This window comes from Tachyglossus aculeatus, chromosome X4 (assembly GCF_015852505.1).
Source record: "Tachyglossus aculeatus isolate mTacAcu1 chromosome X4, mTacAcu1.pri, whole genome shotgun sequence".
Taxonomy (NCBI): domain Eukaryota; kingdom Metazoa; phylum Chordata; class Mammalia; order Monotremata; family Tachyglossidae; genus Tachyglossus; species Tachyglossus aculeatus.
In genome coordinates this window covers 9,404,630-9,424,388 of record NC_052098.1, presented here as the reverse complement: position 1 = coordinate 9,424,388, position 19,759 = coordinate 9,404,630, and the positions used below count along the sequence as shown (strand labels likewise).

The 19,759-nt window shown below is 43.8% G+C and overlaps 1 protein-coding gene across 1 annotated transcript in view; it reads right to left on the bottom strand.

Moving 5' to 3' along the window:
• Window positions 1-19,759, bottom strand: part of TRPM6 (transient receptor potential cation channel subfamily M member 6) — a 155,152-nt gene that overhangs the window by 46,623 nt on the left and 88,770 nt on the right. Inside the window, exons 20-26 of the mRNA XM_038769912.1 lie at window positions 18,707-18,835; window positions 16,082-16,333; window positions 9,593-9,767; window positions 9,295-9,409; window positions 6,881-7,080; window positions 3,928-4,060; window positions 79-1,232 (exon numbers count right to left, since the gene is read on the bottom strand). Coding sequence (XP_038625840.1) covers window positions 79-1,232; window positions 3,928-4,060; window positions 6,881-7,080; window positions 9,295-9,409; window positions 9,593-9,767; window positions 16,082-16,333; window positions 18,707-18,835 — 2,158 coding nt within the window. The remainder of the gene's footprint in view (window positions 1-78; window positions 1,233-3,927; window positions 4,061-6,880; window positions 7,081-9,294; window positions 9,410-9,592; window positions 9,768-16,081; window positions 16,334-18,706; window positions 18,836-19,759) is intronic.

Sequence of the window (19,759 nt, the reverse complement as noted above, 5' to 3'; positions counted from 1 at the left end):
TAGGTCTTAAACCTCTTCATAAAATCTAGAAATACTCCAGAAAAACTAAGTAGAAATTGAAACATAGTCTCTGCTTGCCTTTACTTTTGCAGGTCTTTACCAATCCCTCCTCCTTCTGGGACCTAAAGCTGCCACCTCTGCAGACGGTCCAATCTCTCCGGAGTGGGTTGATCCAGAAGGAGGAGCTTCGACGAAGCACCAGCCCTGATTCTGAGCTGTCACTACTCTGCCGTGATGTTTCCAAATTGTAGGAAAATGATTTGGATTCCCAGATCGGGATGGGATAGGAACCGTTGTTGGTGCTGTTGCAATCACTGTGACTGGAAGTCGGCCCAATCACTTGCCATTTTTTCGGGTTGTTAAACACCCCCATTTCATCCCCTTCAGAAAAGGCCCAGTTCACATAGCCACCTCCAACCTCCATACTGTTGGTCTTGGAAGGGAATGAAACTGTCCTTGCAACTGCAGGTGCTGAACTTACAGTTGGTGGGAATACTTCCCCCCTCATCTGTTCAGAAGGCAAACGAATGACTAAGTTGCCATTCTCTTGTTCCCTGGCTGGCCTGGGCTCTAGAACTGAATCCTGCACAGTCAGTTGAAAAGGCACATCATGAGGGTTAACTTGCAGTTCGATTGCCAGCAAACCTACTGGGGATTTGTCGGCAGGGCTTGTAGGGGACATAGCAGAGCCAGCCTCTTTGGAGAACGCTCCTTTTCTATAAGAAGGAACCAGAAGAAACTGGCCAAACTTGGGAGGAGCTGGGTAATCCTGGGACACTCCAGAAGGGTTTACACTGCTTTCTGCTTCTAGCCGTTCCCAGCTGCCCATGGTATTTGCGTTCTCTTTCTGATGGTCCATGATTCCACGAAGAGGACTCTTCTGGCTTTCTGAAGGACACTGGCTTCTAGCCATGCTCCGCAGCAAGGATGGGGGCATGCTGTAATATTGGTATTTCTTATCCCCAGAGTCTTCCAAGCTCCCAAGAGTCTCTGAATAGATGACATTATTCCAACTGTGGGGAAGCTTCCTACAAGCACTGTGCTTTGCAGTGGCCAGCCGGGCCTCCTCCACTTGCAAGGTATCGACGGCAGAGATAACTTTCAAGGTATCAACAGTCAGGGCAGAGAGGTCTTGCAAATGCCCCAGGTGGCTGTCTAAAGAGACTAAAGAGTCCTTTATGTAGAACACTCTCTCATGAACTTCTTTCATCTGGAAGCACATCTCTGCAACCCTGGGGAGGGAAAACCAACATAGTATGACATGGACTGGGTGTGGATTGTTCTCCTCATCCTCGGAGCGCTACTATGCAGAGGGGAATATTAAGGAAAAGGAAGGTTACACTCAAATATATAGCAACCAGTTGAAATTAAAATGATTATGAATCCTTAAAAAATGATAAAAAGTGATACCGCTAATTGTTTTCTCTTTTGATTCAACTTGAATTTCCTTTTCATCTCGATCTATTCCACATAGCTATATCTATCTGTCAACTATCTTTCTTAGCCTCAAGCTGGTCACTGTGTCCCCTTTGGGAAGATTCTCTATCGACACAACCCTGTGATCTTTTCCATTTCTCAAATTTTGGAAAATGAGAGTAAAAGGTCATTTTGGATTTTCATTTCACCGGAGGAAGGTTAAGTCCTACCTGCCTTTCTCCTGCCACAGAACTCACTTCTATTTCAACTGTAGCTGAATACAAACATGCACCCTGACCTTCTGAACCTGTAGAGCTGGAATCAGTGAGGTCTGTTTTCCTTCCAAAAAAAAAAAAGATGCTCCCTTACTAGAAATACAGCTAGTTAGTACCTCTACATCAGTTCACCATCTCCTACAATTGTAAAATAGACAATATGAGCAAAAGTAAATGGAGAGTCGTTGTTTCCCATTAGAAATAGACACGTCTACAGGACACAATTGAAACTGGCATCTTTTTTATGGCATTTGCTATGTGCTTACAATGTGTCAAACACTGCTCTAAGCACTGGGGTAGGTACAAGTTAATCAGGTTGGACACCGGCCCTGTCCCACATGGGGCTCACAGTCTAAATAGGAGGGAGTACAGGAATTTAATCCCATTTTACAGTTGAGGAGACTGAGGCACAGAGAGGTTAAGTGACTTACCCAAGGTCACACAGCAAGCATTTAGTGGAGTTGGGATTAGAACCCAGGTCCTCTGACTCCCATACCCATGCTCTTCCCACTAGGCCCCTCTATTCTCTATCCTCTATCGTCTATTTTCTATTATCTATTCTCTATCCTCTGCTTCTCTATTCTCAAGGTAGTATGCTACAATGGGCAAATTGTTAGAGAGAGCATCTGGTTACCCTCATATTGTTTTCGACTGGTTCAACAAACGTTTGTTTTTAAAAGTTCTGCTTTCCTGGGAAATGTACTTAGGTAGACCAGTAAATAGAAAATGGGCTGGTTTTATCCAGTTCTTTTATTTCAGTCAATGTCCTTTTCAATCAAGTCTTATCGACAGACTGAAAAAAATATTATTCATCTAATTTTTAACTAGATGACTGCTAGAAGGGGAACTCTGTACTTCTGGCTTGCTGTGGGGTTTGTTTATTTGTTTTATGGTACTTGTTAAGCGCTTTCTATGAGACAAACACTGTTCTAAGCGCTGGAGTAGATACAAGTCAATTAGGTCAAGCACAGTCCCTGTCCCACATGGGGCTCACAGTCATTTCATCATTCTATGGCTCTAGTTTTTCATTCCCAAATGGGAATGGTTTCTCTCAGAAAGTGGTAGTGGGTAAAATGAAGACTGCAGAGCAAGTTGCAACTCTACAGGGAAACACTAATAATAGCTAAAACAAAGATTAGTCATGGAAATAAGTCTAATAAGACTAATGCAAATGCTATAACCATCAAAACATAATGACTTTTGATTTCTATTTTATTGTGGACTCCACTGGATTTGTTGCGAGGAAAATTAACTAGTCAACCAGGCCAGCTCCATATTTAAATGATCCTTCTGAAAAATTACGACCAAAAACTATAAATTGGCTGAATCAGTTGCCCCATTTAAGACAATGTTGTTTTATCAGCCTCCTTGCTGACCTCCCAACTTCCTCCCTCTCCCCACTCCAGTCCATACTTCACTCTGCTGCCCAGATCATCTTTCCACAAAAACATTCATTACATGTCACCCCTCTCCTCAACAAACTCACGCAGTTGCCCATCCACCTCAATAACAAACAAAAACTCCTCACCATTGGCTTTAAAGCACTCCATCACCTTGCCCCCTCCTACCTCACCTCGCTTCTCTCCTTCTACAATTCAGCCCGTATACTTCACTCCTCTGGTGCTAACTTTCTCACGGTCCCTCAATCTCACCTGTCTCACCATTGACCCCTGGCCCACATCCTGCCTCTGGCCTGGAATGCCCTCCCTTCTCAAATCTCCCGGACAATTATTCTCCCCCTCTTCAAAGTCTTATTGAAGGCACATTTCCTACAAGAGGCCTTCCCAGACTAAGCCCTACTTTTCTTCATCTCCCACTCCCTTCTGCGTCATCCTGATTTGCTCCCTTTGCTCCTCCTCTCCACCCAGCCCCACAGCACTTATGTATCTGTGATTTTATTTATTCCACTGATATCTGTTCATTTGTATTGATGTCGTTCTCCCCCTCTATAGACTGTGAGCTTGTTGTGGGCAGGGATTGTCATTGTTTAATGTTGTCTTGTTCTTTCCCAAAGGCTTAGTACAGTGCCCTGCACACAGTAGGCTCAATAAATATGATTGAATGAATGAATGAATGGGCAATAGGAGAACAAGTGAAAGGTTTTAAATACATTTTTAGTGGGACAATAGTTTCGGAATTCAAGGGCTGTGTTGACAGAGCCTTTCTGTCACTTCATTATTTGGCAACCTATGCCGGTTGTGACGGTGGTTACTGTGGAAAAAAAAAATTATTCTACCTTTCAGTTGTCACCCGGATCCTTTCCTCATTGCTTGAATGAAGGCTTTCGGTCTTTTCATGGAAGTACTCCTCCACACAGCGCTCCTCAAAATCATGAAGCTTCTTTAGATCCTCCTCACTCAGGTAGAGTTCTAAGGAAACAGATTAATATTCAGTACCAAGCATATGTAAATAGATGAAACTGACAAAATATTTGTATGCGTGCGTGAGTTGTGGGTGTGATAAAGAAGCTTGCTGTTTTACACCTCTTTCCTGATGCAGAGATGTGGCAACTGGTACCACCCATCAGACTTGTGCTTTCCCATTTGTTTCTTAAATAGAAGTGAGAATGCCCAACATAATTCTATGGACCAGACACTTTCCCCTCAGTGCTTTCATACATTATTGTATTTTTACACTAAGCACCACATTAACCAGGTTCAAAGCATACAAACCGAGCATACAAGGCATGGCACCGGGGTGGCTAGGAGGGGAAGATGACGTGGGGAAGGAGCCCTAAAACTGAAGTCCAGAGGAGAGCCTCAGGAGAAGAAGGACCAAAGCCTGGGATTGGCAGGGGTGGCAGGGGGAGAGTTGCTGTTGGGGATATGGAGCATACCATTGAAATTCATGCATGCCAACTTTTCATTTTGAATGTGGGGATCAAGGGGAATAGAGTTTATATTTCGCGGGGAGGGGAACCAAGCAGGATGGGGCTTGGAGCAAGCAGCAGGAAGGCTTTGCAAAGTTAATGGATCAGAAAGCCTTGGTTTGGGGTCTTCTCAGTCCACCTGGGAACTCTTAGTTCTTTCTAATAATAATAATAATGTTGGTATTTGTTAAGCACTTACTATGTGCAAAGCACTGTTCTAAGCACTGGGGGGAACACAAGGAGATAAGGTTGTCCCATGTGGGGCTCACAGTCTTAATCCCCATTTTACAGATGAGGGAACTGAGGCACAGAGAAGTGAAGTGACTTGCCCAAGGTCACACAGCAGACATGTGGGGGAGGCAGGATTCGAACCCATGACCTCCGACTCCCAAGCCCGCGCTCTTTCCACTGAGCCACGCTGCTTCTCTAATCTTGTCAGGACTTGGAGTGAGTGAAGCTGGGAGTCCACCTAAAAAGCTGTGGGGACAAGAAAAAATGACATTGCCCCCACAGCTGGAAACCTGAGGGGGGGGGGGGCGGGTGACAGCCATCATCTCCCCACGGCGCCAACATCTAAGCAGAGGTGAAGAGGCAAGGGAAAGAAACTGGGAAAGATGGGGGATGACCTAACAACTGAATCAGGTAGTACTTTTTATTAAATTATTTAATTTTCAGTAGGAGAAAGGGTACTAGCCCCAAGTTGCTTCTACCAGCAACAGCCAATATTTGCCATTTCTCTATAAAGTAATAAAAGAGAAAGCGATCACCTCGAGAGGGGAAAAAATGAACTAAAAGTGGCAAATATTTTCATAGCGAATTGAATGGCAGGCTAAGTCACCAAACGCCTTCTTTATCTTAAGATATTCCAACTGAGGGGAGAGAATCTGAAGAAAATTGGTGACTGAGCTCTTGGGTCACCAAACAGGCAGCGGGATAGTGAGTGGCCACTAGATGGCACTGCTAAACCATATGTACAACAGATTTGCATTGGCTGGGTTGGTTAATAATAATAATATAATAATAATAATAATAATAATAATAATAATAATAATAATAATAATAATAATAATAATAATAACAGCATTTATTAAGCGCTTACTATGTGCAAAGCACTGTTCTAAGCACTGGGGAGGTTACAACGTGATCAGGTTGTCCCACGGGGGGCTCACAGTCTTAATCCCCATTTTACAGATGAGGGAACTGAGGCCCAGAGAAGCAAAGTGACTTGCCCAAAGTCACACAGCTGACAGTAGGCGGAGCCGGGATTTGAACCCAGGACCTCTGACTCCAAAGCCCGGGCCCTTTCCACTGAGCCACGCTGCTCCAGTAAAGGCAACCACCCATGTTTGGAGAGGTGGTTCGTGCAGGGAAAGACCAAACACGGAAGTGAAAATCTTTTCTGTACCCTTTTCACTAGTATGGAATATTGTGCTGGGCCTCCGTCAAACACCCGACTGCCCGATTCCATTCAAACCACTGGGAAGCTGCGTGGCCGGGGAATCGGAGGACCTGGGTTCTAATCCCAGCCCTGCCACATGTCTGCCAGGTGACCTTGGTCAAGTCACTTGACTTCTCTGTGTCTCAGTTACCTCATCTGCAAAATGGGGATTAAATCCTACTCCCTCTTATTTAGACTGTGAGCCCTATGTGGGACAGGGACTATGTCTGACCTGATTATCTTGTATTAATAATAATAATAATAATAATGGCATTTATTAAGTGCTTACTATGTGCCAAGCACTGCTCTAAGCACTGGGGAGGTTACAAGGTGAACAGGTTGTCCCACAGGGGGCTCACAGTCTTAATCCCCATTTTACAGATGAGGTAACTGAGGCACAGAGAAGTTAAGTGACTTGCCCAAAGTCACACAGCTGACAATTGGCAGAGCCGGGATTTGAACCTATGACCTCTGACTCTTTCCACTGAGCATCGCAAGCACATAAAAATACCATAATTATTAACAACTGCCTGGCCTAGTTTAAACAGCACAGGGCTGCGTGTCAGGAGCCCCAAGTCCTAGCCCCAGCTCCACCACTTGCCTGCTGTGTGATGTGGGGCGATTCATTTAACCTCACAATATATCAGTTTCCTCATTTATTACAGGATAAAATACCTGTTCTCCCTCCCCCTCGGACTGTGAGCCCCACATGGGGCAGGGACTGTGTCCCCCTTGATTATCCTGTATCTACTTTATCCTGGGATACTTAGTAAGTAAGCACGGAAGTAAGTAAGCACTTAGTAGTAAGCACCTAGTAAGTTCTTAACAAATACCATAATTACTATATTAACCCCTCTAGCTGGAAAACTAGTCAGTATTTACTTAATCCAACATCTCCTTCTTCTTGGTCCTGTTCATGTGGCCTTCGGTGATGGCAGATCCGGCGGACAAGAAGGCCAATGTGACTCAGCAAGATGAAAGGTGGGGGGAGCCAAGGCTTCTCATGGTAAGTCATAATGTAGCGATAGCGATTGTACTTCCAGAGATTATTCGAAATTGATTTCATATCAAAGTAAACATTACTGTAAAAGTTAACAAGAGAGGGAGTGTTACATGAGGGAATCAAAATAACCATCCAAACTGCTTATTTCCATTTATTGGTCCTTCCTTATCTACTTTACCCCAAGAGTACAAATTAACGAGAGACTACTCCCTGGCTTTAAATCTGCTATTTCAAGCTCACCGAGGCTCTTGTGTCTTAGCATTTTAAACCAGAATCCAAGCAAGGAACAAACACTGCAGCCAGAGGAAGAACATTAAAAACACTTCAGAACAGGAGAGAAAATTTACTCCAATTCTCATTGCTATTTTCAGATCCTCACTTTCCACTCCCACAGGGATCTTTCCTAAACAAATGCAGTATTATATGTCTTCAAAGCCCTACTAAAGTCACATCTCAGAGAAGCAGCATGGCTTACTGGAAAGAACACGGGCTTGGAAGTCAGAGGATGTGGGTTCTAATCCCAGCTCCGCCACTTGCCTGCTGTGTGGCCTTGGGCAAGCCACATATCTTCTCTGTGCCTCAGTTACCTCATCTAGAAAATGGGGATTAAGACTGTGAACACCCTTGGGACAACCTGAATACCTTGTATCTACCCCAGCACTTCAAACAGTGCTTGGCACATAGTAAGCGCTTAACAAATTCCATAGTTATTATCTCCTCCAAGAGGCTTTCCCTAGTCCTCATTTCCCTTACTCACCCTCCCCTCTATGCCCACCTATGCACTGGGGTCTGTACTCATTATGTGCTTTAATATTCACTTTGCCCCCAGCCCCACAGCAGTTATGTCCATATGCTTATACTCTGCCACTTTCCTCAGTTGTAATTTATTTAAATGTGCCTCCCCTACTAGACTATAAACTCCTTATGGGAAGGGATCATTATTATTATTTCTATCAACTCTATTGTATTGTACTCTCCCAACTGCTAAATATAATGCTCTGTGCTCAGTAAGCACTCTCAATAAATACCACTGATTGATGGATTTGTTTATACGATTCTCTTCTGCATCCGTCCTTAAGAAATGCACTAGGCCGCGAGAAGTGGCGTGGCCTGGCAGATACAGCACCTGGGAGTCAGAAGGACCTGGGTTCTAATCCAGGCTCCACCACTTGTCTGCTGTGTGACCTTGGGCAAATCACTTAATTTCTCTGGGCCTCAATTCCCTCATCTGTACGATGGGGTTTAAAACTGTGAGCCCCAGGTAGGACAGGGACTGTGTCCAACCTGATTAGCTTGTATCTACCCCCAGAACTTAGAACAGTGCCCGGCACGGAGTAAATACTTAACAAATCCCATACGGAAAAAAATGCCTTCCTCTCAAACTGAGGCATCACTGGTTACTAGCAGTTACTAGTGTAAAAAGTCACATATTTCAAAGTTTCATGTGTGATTTTATTCTTTAAGTATTTCTTTCACTGTGAAATAACTCTGATTAGTTGGTTCATTTAAGGCTATGGACAACTGGGGGTATTGGGTGTTATAATTGTATGTTTGAATCCCCTGCCTTATTTACACCCCCCAACCCCAAAAAAAGAAGGTGTGAGGAACTGAAACGGCCAATTTCCAAGTCCATGCCTGAATTGGAAATTGAATTAGGGAAGGAAAATTTGGGTACTCTGACTCCTCCAGTAATGTTTCCAGAGACCAGAGTCAAAAGGTTCTTACGGGCAGCATGGTTCTTTGAAAAGAAAACTTTTTCCATCGACTTGAGCTGCTCTTCCTCTGTTGACTGTTCACTGATTACCTACTGTACGTTTTCCACCTCCTCCATTAGCAGAGGCACTAGAATTCTCTTTTGGCATATTCCTACAGAAAAAAAGTCCTATTTAAATAAGTAGAGGGTGTCCCAAAATCAGTGTACTGATTTTTGTTATTAAAGACACTACCCTTCTTTGGGCCTATCTGTGGTTATTTTTCCCCAGCTAGCCTACCCCCACTTTTTTCTCCCTTCAAGGTACCAGCCTTTCTCTACACAATATTTTTAGGTTTCCTTTCCTGCCTGCTGCTTTCCTCCTGTTCCCCATCCACTTCCTCCCTTCTTATTTCTCTCCCCAATGGCTTCATATCTATGCATGGAGAGGCCAAGGTGGCAAACATTATGCAAACAGCAATGTTTGCAATGCTCACCCAAACATGTGAAACAGATACAGCCCAGACAGCAGTCATTTCCCAACCAAATGCTTCCACCACTACTTTGCTTTGGGTTTTGAAACCTTTTACAATTGGTACCTACTTAAAGAATGCAATCAGCAGGTTCACCATGATGATGTACTGAACAAAAAGGTAGACAGCTTGGAGGAATGGAGTGAGAAAAGAACCGGGAGGACAATTTTCTTTATCTGAACAAGCTGTGAAAAAAAAAAGGAAAAAGAAAAGGCATAGTTTTAAATCGCTGACACACGTAACATGCTGTCTGAAGGTTGCCATGAGCATATCTGATATCTCCAAGATGTAAAGTGTAACACCACAGTGGCACTCTTACTTTGAGCAAAATGCATCTCTAGAATTCCTGGATAAAAGCAAACACCTACCATCTATCTCTCCAGCATAGACTTCTCCAAATATCATCCAATATGGCTCAAACACAATATCACGAGCTAGACTCCAAGATGGATGTTCCTTTGGAGATAGGATCGCCTTTCGTGCCACCCCAAAGCTCAACAGCACTATGGCCATCATGATCACAATGTAGAACATGTTTGCTGTCTGTACAATAAACACAATCAACCATTATCATGATTCTGCTATTAGTTGTATGATGGAACATAAACCAAAATCATTGATATAGGCAGGTAGTCAGCATTAATCAATATATCTGTCAGTGCCTAAAAACATTAGCAGTAATTGTAATTATTAAATTCTTATTGCAGGCAGAGCACTGTACTAAGCACTGGGAGAAAATACACAGGTGAGAATTTAGGCATGGTCCTTGCCCTTCAGGGGGACTTTTATCATCTAGAAACACTGCACCCATTATCCCTACCTGTTGTCAGCCACTGTGTCTTGCAGGGCACAGGGGAATGGAGTGACCGCTGCTGCAAAAACAACTCCATTACATAGTAATTATGGCATTTGTTAAGTGCTTACTATGTGCCAAGCACTGTTCTAAGCGCTGGGGTAGATACAAGGTCATCAGGTTGTCCCACATGGGGCTTACAGTCTTCATCTCCATTTTACAGATGAAGGAACTGAGGCCCAGAGAAGTGAAGTGACTTGCCCAAGGTCATACAGCAGACAAGTGGCAGAGCTAAAATTAGAACCCACAACCTCAGACTCCCAAGCCTGGGCTCTTGCCACTAAGCCACACTGCTTCTATGACGGTAGGACATTCCCCTCTTAATCATTCATGTCTGGGCAATGCTACCCTGAATAGCAAGGAGTACGCAGCAATAAAAGTTTTATCTTTACCCTGATTTTAGTGTTTTCAGATGAAGAGTGTCTTCCTTAATGTCAAAGGTAGCAGAGAAGTGGAGCAGAATCCATTATATAAATGTTTGGGAGAGTACACAATAGTGTTGGTGGGCACAAGGAGTCGGCCCACAAGGAGCTTACGGTTTTGTGATCTCAATGAATCATCCTTAAAAGTGCAGCAGTCTTTTGATCATTCAGTTTATGGATTATTTAGACATTTGGCTTCCTTTCCTCTAGACTGTAAGCTACTCGTGGGCTGAGAACATATCTTCCAACTCGGATGGCGGAGAGAGTAATAGAGAGATGGTATAACTCACTGTACTTTAATCTGTCTCCTAGCTGACCCCTTGCCCACATCCTGCCACTGGCCTGGAATCCCCTACCAGCCCCACAACACCAGCGTGTATATATATAGATATATATCTATACACATATATATGTATATATACATATACTTTACTTGTTCTGATGTGTATATATATACATCTAGTTCTATTTATGCATATTGATGCTATTGATGCCTGTTTACTTGTTTTGATGTCTCTCTCCCCCCTTCTAGACTGTGAGCCCTTTGTGGGCAGGGATTGTCTCTTTTCGTTGCTGAACTGTACTTTCCAAGTGCTTAGTACAGTGCTCTGCACACAGTACGTGTTCAATAAATATGATTGAATGAATGAATGAATTCCCTCCCCTTAATATCTGACAGACCACAACTCTCCCAACCTTTGAAACCCAACTAAAATAACTTCTCCTCCTAGGGCCTTCTCTGAATAATCCCTCATCTCTCCCACTGCGTGGTAGCCTATGCACTTGGGCGGGTATCCCTTAAGCACTTTGATAGTCACCCCACCCCCCAACCCCCAGAACATATGTACATATTCTTAAAGGTGGGGCAGAGTTGTGATTTGCATGATAATCGTGTTGTTGACTTCCGAGGCTGCCCGGGCACACAGTCAATTCCATCAACTTCGAGATGGGGTTGAATTGCTCTCTTACCTGGCGCCGGCTCTCTCTCCCTCTACCTCTCCCTTCCCTTCCCCCAGTCATATGATGCACTCCCTAGTGCTCCCAACCATTGGAAAATTTACAATCTCACTGGTTCCAGGGACAAGGTGAGTCAGTTATCATCTGTACTGAAGTTTCCAAGTATTTGGGAATAGGATTTGTAGCTTAAACCAACTCTGGCTTCTACAAATTATCATGAGGAAACTGAGGCCCAAAGAAGTTAAGTGACTTACTCTTTGCTTGTCTCTCACTACACCCCAGCTAGCAATCCTATTCCGCCTGGATTACTGCATCAGCCTCCTTGCTGACCTCCCAGCCTCCTGTCTGTCCCCAGTCCAGTCCATACTTCATTCTGCTGCCCGGATCATTTTTCTACAAAAATGTTCAGGAGAGGTCAACCCCCTCCTCCTCAAAAAAACTCCAGTGGTTTTCCATCCATCTCTGCATCACACAAAAACTTCTCACCATTGGCACATCATCAGCTTGCTCCTTCCTACCTCACTTTGCTTCTCCTACAATCCAGCCCACACACTTCACTCCTCTGGTGCTAACCTTCTCACTGTGCCTCCCCTAGTTCACCTCCTGCCTCTGGCCTGGAACACCCTCCCTCCTCAAATCCAACTGACAATCACTCTCTCCCCCTTTAAAGCCTTACTGAGGGTACGTCTCCTCCAAAAGGCCTTCCCTAAGCCCTACTTTTCCTTCTCTCCCACTCCTTTCTGTGTCGCCCTGACTTGCTCCTTTTGCTCTCCCCCCTCCAGCCCCACCGCACTTATGTACATATCTGTAATTTTATTTATTTGTATTGATGTCTGTCTCTCCCCCCAGCCCAACCCAAGAGTGTAAACTCGTGGGCAGAGAATGTCGCTGTTTATTGTTGTATTGTACTTTCCTAAGCGCTTAGTACAGTGCTCTGCACACAGTAAGCGCTCACTAAATATGACTGAATGAATGAATCCCACTCCCATCACCCCCACCCACTCTGCTTTTCCGAGCATTTAGTGCAGTGCTCTGCATTCCCTATCCCTTAGTGCTTGGCACATAGTAAGCACTTAATACCATTATTATTATTATCCCTTGATTTATTGATTGATCTGAGTGGCCCTAAAACTTTTAGCAGGCAGCTGGAGAAAATTGAAGGCAGGGTAGATGGAGGAAGCACCCAAAAAAGCAAAGGTCTGAACCCACCTGATTTTTTCAAAATGTAAATATCTTTTCTACACTTCTTGCATCTTCTCCTTGCCCTAAAGCCCCCCTCTCCCACCTAGGAGAGGGGCTGTTAGAAGCAGTGTGGCTTACTGGAAAGAGCCCGGGCTTGGGAGTCAGAGGTCGTGGGTTCTAATCCCGGCTCCACCACTTGTCAGCTGTGTGACTTTGGGCAACTCACTTCACTTCTCTGTGCCTCAGTTACCTCATCTGTAAAATGGGGATTAAAAATGTGAGCCCCACGTGGGACAACCTGATTACCTTGTATCTACCTCAGCGCTTAGAACAGTGCTTGGCACATAGTAAATGCTTAACAAATACCATAATTATTATTAGTAGTAGTAGTATGAAGCACTGGCACCTGAGGAAGAGATGGGGGCGGTGGTAGCAGGGTATGGGCTGCTTTCTCCCAAATTACATTTTGAATTATCAAGTGGCTAGGGTCTTTGATTTTCTGGTGGCTTTCCCTGCAGTGGAGGGGAAGGGGGGGCTCTGAAGCTTACCTAACAGCACCTGGAAAAAAATTGAGATGGTGGTGAATACAGGAGAAGCAGCCTGGCTCAGTGGAAAGAGCACAGGCTTTGGAGTCAGAGGTCATGGGTTCAAATCCCAGCTCCGCCAACTGTCAGCTGTGTGACTTTGGGCAAGTCACTTCACTTCTCTGGGCCTCAGATCCCTCATCTGTAAAATGGGGATTAAGACTGTGAGCCCCCCGTGGGACAACCTGATCACTCTGTAACCTCCCCAGCGCTTAGAACAGTGCTTTGCACATAGTAAGTGCTTAATAAATGCCATCATTATTATTATTACTAAAGATGTATTCTCCTCTGTATAGCCCGGGGGGTATTGGATGCTAATGTTTCATTATCATTCAATTTCACTTCATTGTTTCTTACAACCAGCTGCAAGGTTTTTAGCATCCAACCCCCCCACCCCTCCACCGGTGGGTGATTTGGTAATTTAGTTTACCACTGGGAAGGAACACCATATGTACTAATTGATTCTCTCACACATTTTGGAATAATAATGATGGTATTTGTTAAGCGCTTACTACATGCCAAGCACTGTTCTAAGTGCTGTAAATTACTTGGAGATTTTTTTTGAGAAGTTCTGGGATGCAAATAAAGGTATCCCGGTTCACAATTAACGGTTGAGTCTAGAGTTCTAGGAGAGAGATGGAAGGTCCATTATCATAGAAATTGCATTGCCCCGCTGAGTGGTGGGGAGGGCCCCTAACACTTCCATACTCTTCCTCCACCCACCCCTCCTTCAATTCTCTTCAGCTGCCTGAATTGCATCACATGACTTTCAACTCCAAGTCCCATCCCCCTCTTCCTCAAAGTCCAGTGACTTCATAACATAAAGTTTGTAGAGACCAGATCTGGCAATTCTATCAAACACTGAATGGCATCATTTCAAAGGAGTAAGCTTCATAAACATGTCATAGAACAAATCAATCAATGGTATTTATTGAATGGTTACTATGTGCAGAGCACTGAACAGAACACACCAGAATTAGCAGACACATTACCTGCTCATAACGAGTTTGCAGTTTAGAGGGAGAAGTATGCCAAACCCTGGTGAAACCGAAAAATCAATCAATCATATTCATTGAGCTTTTACTGTGTTCAGAGCACCGTACTAAGCACTTGGGAGAGTACAAAACAATAGTATAACAAACATATTCCCTGGTAAATATATTATGGGATATGATAAATGCTTGGATTAACATGGTAGCATTTGGATGGAGAGGAAAGGATGGATTTTAGCAATGTTGTGAAGGTTGAATTGACAAGAATTAGTGACATATTGAATATGTGAGTTGAATGAGAGAGAGGAGTCAAGGATAACACCAAGATTACAGGCTTTTGTGTTGCTCTTGTACTTGGTTTTGCCCCCTTTATTCACTCCACCCTTAATCCCACAGCACTTCTGTACATATACTTAATTTCTTAATTTATATTAATGTCTGCCTCCCCCTCTAGACTGTAAGGTCGTCGTGGGCAGGGAACATGTCTACCAACTATTATAGTGTACTCTTCCAAGCGCTTAGTACGGTGATCTGCACACAGTAAGTGCTCAATAAATACCACTGATTGATTGACCATGGCTCCCAGTTCCCTGTCTCCCCACAGTACCTACTTACCCCCAATTTTCCTGGATCTGGAAGCCTGGGTCCTGAGCGAGTTGGACTCAGCTCAGACACCCTCCCGGTTGCCTGTGTTTAATAAAAGATTCCAAATCTTGGCAGGGGATGGAGAATATTTTCTCCTCTCCTTTCCACTTGTTGCAGTTTATTAAAGGTTTTAAAACTCTGCCAGACTTATAATGGGAGAAAACACCCCCAACTCCAGCATTCACTTCCAGATTGCATCCCTCCCCACCCCCACCGCCCAAAACCCCCACCTCCCACTCTCTGGCAGATTCTGATATGTCTTTTTCAGTTTTTGCTCTTGCTAAAAAAACAGCACAGGACTGGTTTACAGGAGACCTGAGAAACAGCACGATTGCTGCTATGAGTAGCTAAATACTGTGGGTGCGGAATGCACATTGCACCTCCCCAACCCCCACCCCTGTGGCTCAATGGAAAGAGCCCGGGCTTGGGAGTCAGAGGTCATGGGTTCAAATCCCTGCTCCACCAATGTCAGCTGTGTGGCTTTGGGCAAATCACTTATCTTCTCTGGGCCTCAGTTACCTCATCTGTGAAAATGGGGATGAATACTGTTAGCCCCACGTGGGACAATCTGATCACCTTGTATCCTCCCCGGCGATTAGAACAGTGCTTTGCACATAGTAAGCGCTTAACAAATGCCATCATTATTATTCAGAACCACTGCATCACACTCAAAGCTCAAAACCCATGGCTGGCTCAGATTTCAACTGGCCCTGGATGAGCTACTGCCCCCCGTACAAAAATCAAATACATTGTCCACACAATAGATTTCTCAATGGACTCTGACTAAACTAGCATTAGCACTTATACACTTACTCCCTCCCATTACCAGCACTTATATTTAGCCGACTGTACACTGCAATATTCACTTTGATTATTCTATACTTTTTGGTCTATCTTCCTCGATAGAATGTAAGCTCCTTGTGGGCAGGGAATATGTTGTTTTGGGTTTCCCAAGCACTTAGTCCAATGTACTGCCCTGGGCGATGCTACTGCTACTATTACTAAACACTCATTTTCCATGATGATGACTTATGCTAATGAAACAGTCCTGTACGGAACAAGGACTGTGTCTGATCTGATTATCTTGTATCTATCCCAGTGCTTAACACACGGTAAACACTTAATAAATCCAATAATAATAATACCTAAATACCTGAACATTAAATTTGAACAGCTACAATTTCAATTGTGAAAAATGCTAATCCCACCACCAAGTACTCACCATTTTCCCAATCATTGTCAGGTAGGGGCCTGCATGTTGATTCACAGCCAAGAAGTCCAGAAGTCGTGAATACCAGAATATTATATCAATGCAGTAAATTAACCTTCCAGCTGTTTGAACAGGAGGGTCAGACCAGCGGAGGCTAAAGCCGATAGTGAATAGGATGATAGCTATGGTATCAGTCAAATTCCAGTATTCATGAATCCACACCTTCACTTTTTGGCTAAACTTTCCTGGTTCTGAAATAAATATCTGGAGAGAGAGAGAGATTTTGAGGGGTGGGGGCGGAAAGGGGAAGATCAGCAGCTGAGGTTGGAATGACTACCAGAATTAACATAGTTGATTTATCTTCTTGGCTCTCTATTCAAATAGTAAGACATGGCACCTTCCTCAAACTAGAGTTTATGACTCTTAATTCCTCCCCAGTTGCCCACTTCGTTAATAAGAAACAGAGGCACAATAAGCACTAGGTGAGTTTTTTTGCTATCCATGATAGGTTCAGCAATTAGGTTAGAACAGTGCTTTGCACATAGTAAGCGCTTAATAAATGCCATCATTAATTAGGTTAGCCTGAGGATGTGACACTAAATTTAGAACCTCAGTCGGTATTCTTATTAGTTCCCAAACCAGACAGGATAAGCAGCTGTAAGGGACAAGTTTTTGTTCTAAATACATGCATTTTTATGGTATTTGTTAAGCGCTTATTATGTACCCGGCACTGTATTAAACACTGGGGGAGATACAAACTAATCAGACTGGACGTAGTACCTGTCCCACACGGGGCTCACAATCTTAATCCCCATTTTACAGATGAGGTAATTGAGGTCCCGAGAAGTTAAGTGACTTGCCCAGGGTCACACAGCAGACAAGTGGCAGAGCCAGGATTAGAAACCAGGTCCTTCTGACTCCCGGGCCTGTACTCTATCCACTAGGCCACGCTGCTTCTCTTGGTTTAACGTCAAGGTCGCAGAATTCTGGTTTAAAAGAATTTCACAAATCTGGGATATTAGGTATCAGATGATGTCACCAATCCTCATTGTCTAGTGGCAGGAGCGTGGCCTAGTGGATAGAGTATGGGCCTGGGAATCAGAAAGACCTGGGTTCTAATCCCGGCTCAACCCCATGTCTGCTGTGACCCTGGGCAAGTCACTTCACTTTTCTGTGCCTCACTTGACTCATCTGTAAAATAGGGATTAAGATTGAGCCCCTTGTGGAACAGGGACTGTGTCTGACCTGACTGCCTTGTATCTACCCCAATGCTTAGAAAGGTGCTTGGCACATAGTAAGAGCCTAACAAAACCGCTGTTATTATTATTATCGCCAGACTGCAAACATAACATTATATTAAGATCTCTCTGCTTCTGGCTTTGTTTCCTGATGACTCTAGGCTACCAAGGAATAAAGAACTACCAGTGTATAAACTGCTTGGGGCAGCGGGAGGGTAGAAGCCGCCTGCATCTTCCTCATCGTTGGGCTCCGGGGCTCATGGAGGTCTCCCTGACAAACAGGAGTGCCATCTCTCTCCCTGCCCACCACTGCCCCATCCTCAGAGGCACAGAACGCAGGCTGAAGCTGAAAAGGTTGACTAAGAATCAAGGAAGGCCCTGCTGGGCCTTGAGGAACCTGAGGGCTACTCCCTCCTCGCAAGAATGTACTTCTACTTCTCTTGCTGTTTTTATTGGCTCTGTTGATAACCTCCTGTTATTCTATCCCTGCATGTCTTTCCTCTTCCCATCCCCACCATATCTGAACTAATCTCTTTCCTTGTATTTCTCTCCAGAGCTTAGAACAAGGCTCCTCTCACTTAAAGTGTTGAATAAAAAGGTCATTCCTACTATTCCTAAGAGACTATCAGCTTTTAGTAAATAAGACTATCAAATAATGCTGGTGGTAGTCAATATAGCCATAACTCTCTGAGATTTTACATCCAGGAAACGTAACGCCAACCTCCATAACGACAGAGGTTGTTTTGTGTGAGCCTAAAATAACTGAGTGAAGTTATCTTGCAGAAGTGACTAATGCTAATTCTGAAAAAAAAAGACAAGCTGAAAATGAAAACTGTAGGGAATAAAACATTTACTGGGTTTTTTTTGTTGTTTTTTGGGTTTTTTACTTGAGTGGTTGAGGTGGCCCAGAGGAATTTTTCTGCTTTACTTGACTAAGGTGTATTGTGAAACCTTTTAAAAGCTATAAATGAACACATTAAACATTACTCAAATGAGGCCATTCCTGTCAGATGAAATTGATATGAAGTAAATGGAAGAGAAGTTTGGTATTGCTAGATACCATCTAAAGTAACACCTCTTAGCAGTCATACATAGGAGTCTATTAGTAGCTAATCAGTGGCACGTGAAAGAAGCAGTCTTTTTCCAAAGACTATGACTGACGAGTTACATTGAGAACCCCAAAGAAGACAATGGTTCCAAAGCCCTTATGGGCAACAGCAGCAGAAATATCCTGCAGTAATCTCCCAAGCACATACTGAATTCACCGAGCAGTCAGCCCGACTGCTTTCAATACCATTCCGAGATTTTACTTTCTATTTAGGGCTTCTGACTTTAATAAAAATAACCTTCACCTTCTCTGCCTAAGTAAATTGAGCAGGAGTAAAAAGGAGGAACTCACCTCCCTGACTTTCTCAATGGCAGTGGTGAAAACGTAGATGATCACGAGCCACTCTTGTACTGTCGGCAAGGGCTGCATCTCCACCAAGACAGTGAAAGTGAACAGCATGAGAAATGCCAAGTATGCCATCTGTAGAGGATATATGCATACACACACATACCATACAAGCATATGAGCATATTCATCTAGTTCCCCTATAACACAGGGGCTGTGTTATTGCAAAACTCCACATTAAGAGAAACATTGCAGCCTAGTAGAAAGAGCACAGTCCTGGGAGTCAGGGGACCTGGATTCTAATTCCAGCCTGTTGTGGGACCTTACCTTCGCTGAGCCTCAGTTTCCTCATCTATAAAATGGAAATTCAATACTTGTTCTCTCTCTAACTTAGACTGCGAGCCCCATTTGGGACACAAACTGTGTCCAACCTGATTATCTTGTAGTTACCCCAGCACTTAGTACAGTGCTTGGCACATAATAAGCACTTAACAAATACTACAATTATTCTTAAGGAAAACTCACATTGTGGGACTTAATTGTATACGACACCGAGCACAGGTGCACAAAACCACAGCATGCTGTAGACAAGTGGGCTCACTCTGTCAAAGAACTCGTCCTAATTCCGTAACAGCAATCAAAATTGGTGCCATGGCAGAACTGAGTATATGTACATACATTCCATGCTACATAGGTAACGGTGACTGTGGAAATGGGGAATAAACTAAAGATAAAATCAAACAGAAAAACACAGTTATGCTTCAACAGGAGAGCAAAATATGGGCTGGGAAGACCCTCTGATTACTATCTAGCTTGCATGAAACAAGTAAGAATCTCCAGCCTTCTTGCTGCAAAACTAAACAGCAGGCAAGGCAAGTATACAATGTATATTGTTCAGTATTCATCCTTCTGGTTCTGCATCAGCAACTGAAGAATTTCCAGAGCTGGGCACATTCCTTCACCAATCTGGTGAGCAGATGACAAGTAAACAAAGGCGGGGCCATGTTAATGTTGGCCTCATTTGAAACCAAGCAAGGATTTGTTTGCTAAACAAAAATA